At 39.8% G+C, this 12470-nt stretch overlaps 1 protein-coding gene across 6 annotated transcripts in view; it reads left to right on the plus strand.

Annotated features, from left to right (window-relative positions):
* Nucleotides 1-12470, plus strand: part of ITPR1 (inositol 1,4,5-trisphosphate receptor type 1) — a 255631-nt gene that overhangs the window by 82014 nt on the left and 161147 nt on the right. For all 6 annotated transcript variants that reach the window (XM_074957539.1, XM_074957538.1, XM_074957540.1 and 3 more), the window contains 4 exons: nucleotides 1492-1587; nucleotides 6870-7024; nucleotides 10741-10840; nucleotides 11320-11480. In XM_074957539.1, coding sequence (XP_074813640.1) covers nucleotides 1492-1587; nucleotides 6870-7024; nucleotides 10741-10840; nucleotides 11320-11480 — 512 coding nt within the window. The remainder of the gene's footprint in view (nucleotides 1-1491; nucleotides 1588-6869; nucleotides 7025-10740; nucleotides 10841-11319; nucleotides 11481-12470) is intronic.

Below are 12470 nucleotides of genomic sequence, written 5' to 3' on the forward strand. Positions count from 1 at the left end.
GGTGCTTTTATTTAAAACCTTGCTCCACATGATTGATTTAGTTGTTAATTTTTTTAAAGTAAGATTTCTTTCCAGATTTCAAAGGTTCAAGACAAAACAACGCCATTGTTTGCTAGCATGTCTGGGTTTTTTTTGTTTTTTTTTTACAATATAAAAACATGGTTTTGACTTTTTAACACTGCAGCAAGGTGCTTTCCAGCTACCAGTTCCTGTTAGTGTAGAAAAAAGGAATGAGTGAGGCATCAATTAACACCTTACTTACTCACCAACCATTCCTATTCTAACAGAGTACTAATTATTTCTACGGCCTTGCTGTACGTGCTGAACACGTCCATGTCCAGTGTGGAATACTACAGGTACAGATAACCACCTCTGATGGGAGATGAAACCCGTTTGTTAGACTGTCTCTATGGAATCAAACCATCTCATTAGCTTCTTAATTTTAAAAAAAGAGAGAGAAAGAAAGCTGACTTCAATGTCTTGGCCAACGTTTCACCTGTTAAACAAACAAAACTTTGAGATGCTTAGGTTCTGGAAACGGGTACATATGATTAGGATACATTTGAAAAGAAAAGAATTAACTTTAAATGACATGCAGCCTGCCTGTGTGAACATTACAAATCCCTCTGAGTGGAGGACGGTTATTTTTTCCAGCAGTACAGCTACTTAATTCAAAGCTTCTTTCAGCTGTGCTCCAGCTGGGAACCTGTCGAGAGTCCTAATTCCATGCTTTTTCTTGGGAGGAGCATGAGCGTTAATACAGAGCTCTAGAAAACTCCCTTCTTTGGGACAACACTGTTAAGTTTGAAACAGTTCTACTCTGTTTTTTTCCTCTTGAGACTATAAAGTGAATATCAGGGAAAACAAGAGAATCTTGCCTGACTTTCAGTAAGTTTGTTCAGTCCTTCTGATTCAGCCCAATACAAGCTTCCAAAAAACCTCCTCGAACGACCTTTCTGCCAATATATCCCATTAGCCCTTTGTCTTCATTCTCAGGAGGCTCAAAGTAGAGCACAAAACCATAGTCGGTTTGTTAGCCAACAAATCCAGCCGCTTGGAGATAGCCAGGAAAGTAGAACTTTAAAAATCCAGGTGTGCACCAGTGGCAGTTTTAGACACGTCCATTTGGGATGCATTCTTGGTGGTGGCCACCATACCTGACTGGTAAATGGTATCTCTCTCTTGAGCTTCGTCACATTCTGCCAACATGTGATGGTGTCCCTAGCCGCTGTTAGCCAGAAGCTGGGAATGGGCAACAGGGGATGGGATCACTTGATGATTACCTGTTCTGTTAATTCCCTCTGGGGCACCCGGCATTGGCCGCTGTCAGAAGACAAAGGTCCATCTAGATACTGGGCTAGATGGACCTTTGGTCTGACCCAGTACAGCCGTTCTTATGTTCTTACATGCCTGAAAGTGAAATACAACAGTACTAACTTGAGGGGCAAGCCACTGAAATTCAGAATATGGCCCCTCTTTCTCTTTTTCCAGGTGGTGCAACATGATCCTTGTCGAGGTGGTGCAGGATACTGGAATAGCCTTTTTCGGTTCAAACATCTTGCTACTGGACACTACTTAGCAGCAGAGGTAAATACCATGGGGAGGACCCATAAACTCTGCCTCTTCTCCTGTCAGTGCTGTCTTCCTTTTATCCCTTCCTGAAAAACTGTGGTTGCCTAACTAATTGAGGATTGGAAACAGATTAGTGAACGATCACTATGTAGGATTAGTATTACTAAGGATGAAATTATGCATGAATAGGGAGTATAAAAGTGCCAGACCCATGAAACAAGATATTTTCTTGAAAGATGCTTGGAAAAAATACTGCACTATAAGAATGACCATGGGTCCCTACCCTTTTTGTTAGGGATGGGTGGTGACTTCTTTTTGTTAAAAAGTTTAGACAATAAGTGACACAATTTTATGTAAACAATCAACATCAAGATGAGCTTATTAGTGGGAGGGTGAATTGTACTGTGAATGGCTGGAGAACCTGTCGCTACGTGTTTGGGGAAATAAATTAAACCCATTGTTGGATCCTCCGCATTTTTTTTATTTCCAAACAGAACATAAAATTGTTCATAAAAGAGAAGTTAAGAGTTATAGAAGCCTTCTAGGAATTGTCATGAACATTTACCTATCCAAGCATTTTCAAAGGTGAACTGTTAATACCTGTGAATACTCACTGAAACTAGCCTGACTCTGTGTATCTTGAAACACACTTGTGTAAATGAAGACAAGCATATTTGTAAAAGTAAGATGCTGGGGATATGCAAGGGAGGTTGGAGTGAAGAAAGGCAATATAGCCCATCATGGTGAACGCAAGAGTTCAGTTGAAATAATCCTGCTTTATGCTTTTCTAGTAAGCAGATTCCAAAACACTTAGTAGCATTTTGCCAAGTACAAAATGGATCAACAGGACTGGCGGATTATAGAGGTTGCTTAGCAAATCATGAGCTGGTTAATCAGCTGTGAAAACATGGAAACACACTGATGCAAAGATGTAATGGGAGAAATTGATGAATTTGTGCATATTATGGCAAAAATAGTTTTTATCAAGGGAACATTTCAAATGATGACATGATCAAGATGTTTCCCAACTTGTAGCGACTTCTAAAGCTGGTTGAAATGTTTTGAAATTTAATTGTGATTTCAAAATTTAAAAGCTTGACAAAATTTTCACAAAATTTCCTTCTTTCCCAGCTTTAGTGATGTCCTGAGCTGGTTAGTTGAGGCTCTTTTGCAAGTTTGCTGATTGCTTAATTCTGGCTACACAACTACCTGGTTTGTTTTTGTCTGTTTTTGTTTTTGCTTTTTAAAAGTTGATTGCATTGTATATGTGATTATAGATTCCGAGGCCTGAAGGGACCAGTATGGTAAACTAGTCTGATATATAACACAGGCTGATGAAAAACACAGGCTACAGAACTTCCCAAAAATAATTCCTAGAGCATATTTTCTAGAAAAACATCCAATCTTGGTTAAAAAATTGCCAGTGATGGACAGCCCAGCACAAACCTTAATAAATTGTTCCAGTGGTTAATTGCCCTCACTGTTAAAAATGTCTGCCTTATCTGCCGTCTGAATTTGTCTACTTTCAACTTCCAGCCATTGGATCTTGTTATGCTTTTGTCTGCTAGACTGAAGAACCCAACATTGTGTACTTCTGTAGAAAAAAATGCATCTGCTACGGAATAAGCTAGATCTCCCTGAGGAATTTTATACCCGGGGGTGGAAAACTAAACTGTTGACTTGCCTGTGATTCTGTTTCATCAGGTAAACCCTGACTATGAGGAAGATGGCCAGGAGAGTCAATCCTCAGTAAGTATAGGCAAAAGTACAGTTTTGCCCCTGATTAGGAAGGCTTGACTCAAGCCTTGGTATCTGATTGGCAAGTGAACAGATGATACAAGGCATTTCTGCTATGAAAGAAAGTCGAAATTAAGCATGGCTGGAAGGTATGCATGCAGTGCTCTATCCTGAGGCTGACTACTGAAGATTGGTGTAGTAGGCTTTAAAGGATGTTGAAAAGCTATGCACTTCTAGGTATCGTGATTCTTGAATAGCTCCTCTCAGGGTAGCATCTGAACCATTTCTCAGAAGGCTGAACTCGTAACCTCTTCGATGCATTTTCTTTCTCCAAGTCTGAAGAGCAAGTTTCTCAAGATGAGATCTGTTACCAAATATCCCGAATGCTGCCTTTATCTCGGGGGCCAAATGAAGTGGTTGATTTCACAAATGAAAGCTATCTCTAAGGAACAATTTCTCATCTGTTAAATTATCATAGGAAAACCATGATAAATAATTAAGCTATAAAACAAGAACCGTGCCCAACCAGTGGGCAATTTTGATGTCATTGTTTTGAGTGACCAGTAAAAGCGAGTGTGATGTCCTTTCCAATAAATGTTGTGGAGTTACATCACACTTACTCAAGATGCTGTTTGATTTACATGATAGAGTATGAATTACCAGAAGCCTCCTATTGATGTGACTAGGGAAGCAGACATACTGTGTGGCCACTGTGTTTGCAAATCAAAACTATTGGTGACAGCAGGTATAACTGGAACAGCACTTTCCATTGTGGATTGTATTTTTCATTTGGATGAGACTGTAGGCTTATGATGCCATAACCTCTATTTCTTAATCAATGTCCTGCATAAGGGAAGATGGCTTTGTTTAGAATCCAGGAAGAAAAGCTTGTCTCCGTGGAGAAGAGAAGAATATATCTTGATGCATGGAAGGGAGAAAAGCTCAAATTTTCTTTGTAGGAATATTAGTTGGCCTGTCACCTTGTCTACATATGAAAGTCATCTAAAGTGGTAGCCATTAAAAAACCAACATTTGCCACCAGATACCCAAAAGTTACTCCAGTTATTTCCCGTTATAACTCATTTTCCTGTACTGCTTTGTAGAAAATGCTGCCCTCCTGGCGACACTATTTAGTACATATTCTGGATAGTGAAAACCAACTTCGATCTTAACTTTCTAGGAAAACACTAATGGTTTCTAGTACCTCTTTGGAAATCAGAGAAGACTTTCATTTTTGCCACTGTCATTACACACAAGTCCCTCATTCCAAAATGAGCTCAGGTTTTGATGGAATCTTGGAGTAAACTTTGATAAGTGGTTTCTGGTTTTCTGCTTATACTTCTTCACCACCAGGTGGCGAAAATAGACCATAAACAAATGACAAGAGCATGTAATCTCTCTAACATACAAATATAGTTTAAACTCCTTTAACTTAGAAATGGTGTTAGCAACCTAACCTTATTTGGGTACAGTAACTTTATTCAAGCCTAAATCATTCTCAAGACTGCAAGTCTCTCTGCACAGTATGTGCCCTGGCTTTCTTTCCTTATCCCTCAATTAATGATCAGTGCAGAGGTCTGATTTGAATGAGCATGAATAATATGTCCCAAACTGCACCCTTCAACATTACAAGGGATCCATTGTGTGAATTTTGCAATGATGCTTTTGTAGGTGAAACTTTAGTTCTGCATGGATGTAATAATCTTATCTAAGATCTCTCACTTTCTATTGCCTGTTTGCTGCTCCCCGGTTTGTAGCTTTGCCATAATTTCTAAGAATTGGCTAGGATATTGCCTCAGCTGCCAGACATAGTGAATTGTATGAATTTTCAGCAGCTGCCATGTTTGGAGATCAGCAAGAGGTTTGGTGAAGACAAATGAAGGTTTTGAGAATTCAGTACAAGTGTAGAGTAGATAGTTTCCAAACAGACTGAGTATATAGCTGCTTTATTTTTAAAATGCAAATCATCAATTTGCATGTCTAGTCCATATATTTACCATCCTATTACGGAAGGACAAATCAAAACTGTAAATATCTCCACTTCTCAGCCAAGTTCACTTGCTACAAATGTCATAATCACAGAATATCCTGAAGTACATATGTAACACTGTAAGCATTCTATAGCTTTCATACAATCCTAGCTCTTTCAACTCCTCAAGTTCAGATTTTTCAGAAATAGATTGTTTTAAGTTTAGGCTCCTAACTCACTGCTGAGGTCCCTTACTAAGTGGCCTGACGTTCACCAGTACTGAGATCCCAACATTTCCCATTGAAGTTCACTGGAGTTGTTGGTTCTCAGCTCATTTTAAAAATCATGTTTAAATATGGGCCTTGGGCCCCTGTGTTTTGAAAGTGTTGGCCTCACTTGCTAACATCTTTACCTTTCTGATTGGAGATTCCTGCTGATGTTCCCAAGAAAGGTCTTAAAGGAAGAGTGAACCACAGCTTTTCCTCATATTTTCCCACCTTGAGCTTCAGTTTTTCTGACTTTGCTACTTTATACTTTTCAGAGTGGTAGCCGTGTTAGTTTGTATCAGCAAAAACAATGAGGAGTCCTTATGGCACCTTGGAGACTAACACATTTATTTGGGCATAAGCTTTCGTGGGCTAAAACCCACTTCATCAGATGCATCTGATGAAGTGGGTTTTAGCCCACGAAAGCTTATGCCCAAATAAATGTGTTAGTCTCCAAGCTGCCACAAGGACTCATTGGTTTCTACTTGATAATGTAGTCATCCAAGTTCTTGTTCATTTAAGAAATGTTGGTGATTTCACGTCTCAATGCATTAATAAAGCTAAATTCATTAATGAAAGTATTAACCTGGTCAACACTTAATATTGTGCTAGCAGATGATGTTGCCTTGTTTTTCTGTTGTGCATTGGACACATTTGAATGTGCAAGGATAAATGCCATGAACTGAGGTGAAAACTACCAGCTGGCTAACTTCTCGGTTACCTTTCATTTTTTCGTCAGTGACTAACCACTATAATTCCGTTTCTGCTGTTGGAATCCCTTAGATACTGTTGATATTGACGTGACTGGGAAACAGAATTGCCAGCTGTCATTTTTGCTGCTCACAAAATATTTATTTAAAATTATAGTTATCAAGTAGACTTCTGGAGCCCTTCAGCAGCAGTCTCTAGGGTAAGGCTTTTGTCGGACATGGATCATCTGCAGCAGAGTCTGAAGCTAATCTGGGTTTTCAGTGCGTTGTGAGGTGAATGTTTTGGCAATTTGAGTGTATTTTCTGGCACTTCATGTAAAAAGACATAGACACAGCATTACTTAGGAATTGTTACATTATAACCCAGAGATGTTCAAAAGTTACCAAGAGCAGACAAAGTGAAGAAATGTATTTGGCAAAAGCAGCTAATTATCTGTCAGTTTTATTTCTGTTCTAAAGCACAGCTGGAGCTTCTGCTAGTACCAGCGCTTGGAGCGGTCGATATTTGTGTGCACAAATTATAAAACACATTGATATAATGCTTGGCTTTTCACACTGGTCTGACAGTTCTTGGGATAGCATTTCTGACTTCATTTGATTGGATTCTTTCCATAGACAGATCCTGACCAAGATGCATCCAGAAGAGGGTTGCATAATGCTCAGGAGAAGATGGCTTACTCTCTGGTGTCCGTACCTGAAGGAAACGATATCTCCTCTATCTTTGAGCTGGACCCCACCACTTTACGAGGGGGAGATAGCCTTGTCCCAAGGTATGATGTTAAATTCAATAGGTTCTCACTTCTTACAGGCTTACAACAGTACCCAGTTTGAGTTGGATATCCTCCTTGGATGATGTTGTTACTAGAACCACTGGATGCTGAAAGATGGAGACACCTATAGCATTTATTTTTAAGATTACAGAACAGTTTTTCACTGTTTCTCTTTCAAGTTAATTAAAGGTATTAATAGTAGTAACACCTAACAGTTACATAGCACTTCATCAGTATATCATCAAGCAGTTTATAAAGGAGATGGCAATATCATTATCCCCACGTTACAGCGGGGGAAACTGAGGCACAGAGCGGAAGTGACTTGCCCAAGGTCCTGCAGTAAGCCAGGGATAGGATTCAGGTCTCCTGAATTCATGTTCACACTCTATCTATATTGCTAAAGGGTTAGGTTAAAAAAAAAAAAACTGGGGGGGGAGCTCCAGAGGTGATCCCAGCAATTACAGGCCTGAAAGCCTGACTTTAGTACTGGGCAAACTGGTTGAAACTATAACCAAGAACAATATTGTCAGACATATCGATGAACATAATTTGTTGAAGAGTCAACATGGTTTTAGTAAAGGGAAATCATGCCCCACCAATAAACTAGAATTCTTTGAGGGGGTCAACAAACATGTGGACCAAGGGGAGCCAGTGGATATAGTGTACTTAGATTTTCAGAATGCCTTTGACAAAAGCTCTTACGCAAAGTAAGCTGCCATGGGATAAGAAAGAAGGTGCTCTCATGGATTGGTAACTGGTTAAAAGATAGGAAACAAAGGGTAGGTATAAATGGTCAGTTTTCAGAGTGGAGAGAGGTAAATAGTGGTGTCCTCCAGGGGGTCTGTTCTGGGGCCAGTCCTATTCAACATATTCATAAATGATCTGGAAAAAGGGGTCAACAGTGAGGTGGCAAAATGTACAGATACAAAATTACTTAAGATAGTTAAGACCCAGGCAGACTGAGAAGAGCTACAAAAGGATCTCACAAAATTGAGTGACTAGGCAACAAAATGGCAGATGAAATGCAAAGTAATGCACATTGGAAAGCATAATCCCAACTACACATATAAAACGATGGGGTCTAAATTAGCTGTTACCACTCAAGAAAGAGATCTTGGAGTCACTGTGCAGCGGCAGTCAAAAAAGCGAACAGAATGCTGGGAATAATTAAAGAATAGATAATAGGACAGAAAATATCATGTTGCCTCTATATAAATCCATGATATGCCCACATCTTGAATACTGTGTGAAGACGTGGTCGCCCCATCTCAAAAAAGATATATTGGAATTGGAAAAGGTTCAGAAAAGGACAACAAAAATGTTTAGGGGTATGGAATGGCTTCCATATGAGGAGAGATTAATAAGACTGGGACTTTTCAGCTTGGAAAAGAGACAGCTAAGGGGAGATAAGATTGAGGTCTATTAAATCATGACTGGTATAGAGAAAGTAGATAAGGAAGTGTTCTTTACTACTTCTCATAATACAAGAACTAGGGGTCACCAAATGAAATTAATAGGCAGCAGGTTTAAAACAAATAAAAGGAAGCATTTCTTCACACAACGCACAGTCAACCTGTGGAACTCCTTGCCAGAGGATGTTGTGAAGACCAAGACCATAACAGGGTTCAAAAAAGAACTAGATAAATTCATGGGGGATAGGCCCATCAATGGCTATTAGCCGGGAGGGGCAGGAATGGTGTCCCTATCCTCTGTTTGCCAGAAGCTGGGAATGAACGACAGGGAATGGATCACTTGATGATTACCTATTCTGTTCATTCCCTCTGGGGCACCTGGCACCGGCCACAGTCGGAAGACAGGATACTGGGCTAGATGGACCAAAGGTCTGACCTAGTAGGGGCATTCTTTTGTTCTAGGTGTGTGAATTCTGCATATTGCTCCTCATGCTCAACAGTGTTGTTTTCTACTAATGAAACATTTTAATGGCACTATTTATTCACTACATGCGGTACAAACTTAGTTAAGACACATTGCATGCTCCAAAGATGAAGTAATCTGCTTTTTATATAAATAATTTTGCATTTTGTCTAAACCGATTGATTGATCTCCAGGTCAGAATCAATGAACTCCATGTGTCCTATTTAGTAAACTAAATTGAGTTCCTTTCAGTGAGTGTCTTGTATGGCTTTCAGCAGTTGTACAGGTGCAGATATGTGGTGGCTAATACTTCCTTTGTAGCCATTCTCTTGCATTGTACTTTGTGTGGTAAGTGCAAAGCATAGATCTAGAGGAGACCAATAGGAGCAAAGCCTTTCTGAAGCCAACACTAGGAATAAAATTATTCCACGATGGTCATCAGTTGTCACAGATGAGCAGTTCTTAAAAACTTGAAGAGTGTCAGCTTTTTTGTATAGTTAGGCTTAAGGGTCTCTGTGACTAGGAAGTTTCTTGAGACCATGTAAAAACTATTGATGTGACTCTACCTTTTAGGCATAAAACTTTCAGAGTATGTCTACACTGTAGCTGGGAGGTGTGGGTCCCAGCACAGGCAGGCAGATTTGCTCTAGCTCCTCTTGAGTTAGCGTGCTAAAATAGCATTGTGACATGGGCAGCAGCTTGGGCTAGCCACCTGAGTCCAAGCCTGATCCCCTGGGTCTGAGCTTGGATGGCTAGCCCAAGCTGCTGCCCATGTCACAATGTCCACACCGCTGGTATTAGCGTTCTAGCTCAAGAGGAGCTCATGCAAGTCTGCCTACCCGTGCTGGGAATCACACCGCTGAGAAGGTGTAGGCATACCCTTCACGTTTGTGTGGGGAAACTTGAACTTGTTTGTTTTACTGCAAATTGTTTCAGAATATTTGTGTTAGTCACTAAAGGTGAGCCACCTTAACAGAGCTTGAGTTTTAAGTAACATTTCGTGGCTAAGTTGAAATTCCAGCTCCAAAACAAGGGAACAAAAAAACAGTTCATGTGTAATTGTGATTACATGAGTGCTGTGCATGCTTCCTACACACACAAATCAATGCTCGGCTAGCTTAATCCTTCCTGGTTTGCCCTGCTGTTCTAGTTCTTAGTCTGTCAATAGATTGACATGATGCCCCTGGTTGTGGTTTTTGATCTGAGCTGTGGCTTAGGTTGAGACCACCAAATTTGTGGAAAATTTTGACCTAACAGAAATTTAAACCAGTGTCTTCTGAGGTGAAAGGACTGCTAGCAGTCCCCTAGTCTTTGCTGCTTTATACTATTAAATAAATATATCAGGCGCAGAAAGTGCATGCGTGTTTGTGTGTGTGTGTGTGAGATGAGTGTCTCCTGTGGCAACTTTTTTGTTTTTTATGGGAACAATTTTTTATTGTAAGTTAGGAGAGTCTTTGTTACTTTCTGTGACACTTGAACAGGTTATAGATTGTGCATGGTAAGTGGTCAAATGGTTTTCAAAGAATAAGTACTGCTTTCGGGTAGCTTTTCCTTTCCCATTTATGCACAGGAATTGTTGGAAGTTCAGCTGCAGTAAGTTAAGATATAGATGCACTTTGGAGTTGAGTTCACAATACAGAAAAAACTGAAGAGTTTTAACCTATGTTGCTAATTTGAAAAGCTTTATTCTAGTTATGGGACACCCTGTTTCCAGCAGAAAATAATCTGTCTCCGATTAGTCGTTCCTGCCAATGTCTTGGAAGTTGTACACACCTAGGATTACTGATCAACTACGTGTCTTGGAAACTGTCTAATTGTTACAACTATTGCCTGTGTTGTAGGAACTCCTATGTCAGGCTTAGACACCTGTGTACTAACACCTGGGTTCATAGCACCAATATCCCAATTGATAAAGAAGAAGAGAAACCTGTGATGCTTAAAGTAAGTCCTGTAACTTTAACAAATCCTTCTTTTGACTTTTTTGTGTTTTCATAAAAATACTTCCAATATTAAAAATCCTGAGCCGTTGAGGCTTATTGTTCTGCTGAGGTAGTCAAATAACAAACAGTGCAATATTAAGTATTGTAACGAAAAAATTAAGCACTAACATTAGTTGAGTGATTGGGCTTTTTAATTTTCTCTATAATGTAATCGTCAGGAACAGCATGTCTTTTGGGTGTTTGTGGTAATGTTTTTGCAGTCTGGTTTGAGACTGCAAAAGTCTTGAGAATTGGAGAACTATAGATTTGCATTGAAGTGTTTTGTTAAACGTCTTCTATCAAAAATCTTGTACTGCTGTTTCTAATCTCAACTGTTGTTAGGACTGTGGTTTCTTTCATGTCTTAATATTACTGAGTTACTTTACTGCTGCTTTGCCCCTTTTTGTCTTGGTGTGATACTAAAATTACCTTGGGTTTTAGATTGGTACCTCTCCAGTAAAAGAGGACAAAGAAGCTTTTGCTATAGTACCAGTTTCTCCTGCAGAAGTTCGGGACTTGGACTTTGCAAACGATGCAAGCAAAGTGTTGGGTTCCATTGCTGGCAAGTTGGAAAAGGGAACGATCACCCAGAACGAAAGAAGGTAGGGGGCTCAAGAAGCAAGCTTCTTGTAGTAATAGGGCTGCTGCCTTTACTCAAGTAAATCTGTGATAATCCCTGTTCTGAAGTTAGTTTTTTATTCCCCACCCTTGTGTTTGAAAGAACAAAGAGAACCTTGGGAATTACAGACCGGTCAGCCTAACTTCGATAACTGGAAAGACAGTGGAACAAATTATTAAAAATCATGTTGTAAGCACATGGATGATGATGGGGTTATAAGTAATCGCTAGCATGGATTTGTCAGGAACAAATCTTTCGCAGGGTTACTGGCCTAGTGGATGGAGGGAAGCAGTAGATATGATATATCTTGATTTTAATAAGTCTTTTGACACCATCCCACATGACATTCTCATAAGCAAACTATGGAGATGTGGTCTAGATTAAATTACTATAAAATGGCTGTACAGCTGGTTGAAAAACCATACTCAAAGAGTAGTTATCAACTACTAATTACTTACTGGAGAAGTTTGCTTCCCCCACATGCCTTCACAGAGGGGATGAATATAGGCTTGTGGGGAGCATCACCAATGAATCCCGGCACAATATAGATCACATGGACCAAAACCCGTGCATATAGAAAGCAGTGGACCCCATCCATGACTGTTCATTATACCCTGAAAACTGTCAAACTGGGAGGGTGTATCTAGTAAGGTCCCACAGGGGTCAGTCCTGGATCCGATGCTTTTCAGTATTTTCATTATAACATTTGCGGGTGACACCAAACTGGGAGGGGTTGCAAGATCTTTGGAAAACAGGATTAGAATTCAAAGCGACCTTGACAGATTGGAGAATTGGTCTGAATTCAACAAGGTGAAATTCAGTAGCCTAGGCCCTAGTGCAAAGTACTTCACTTAGGGAGGAAAAATCAAATGCACACCTACAAAATGGGGAATAACTTCTGAAAGTACTGGTAGTACTTCTGAAAAGGATCTGGCAGTTATAGTGAATTATAAATTGAATGAGTCAACAATGT

This window comes from Natator depressus, chromosome 7, assembly GCF_965152275.1.
Source record: "Natator depressus isolate rNatDep1 chromosome 7, rNatDep2.hap1, whole genome shotgun sequence".
NCBI lineage: Eukaryota > Metazoa > Chordata > Testudines > Cheloniidae > Natator > Natator depressus.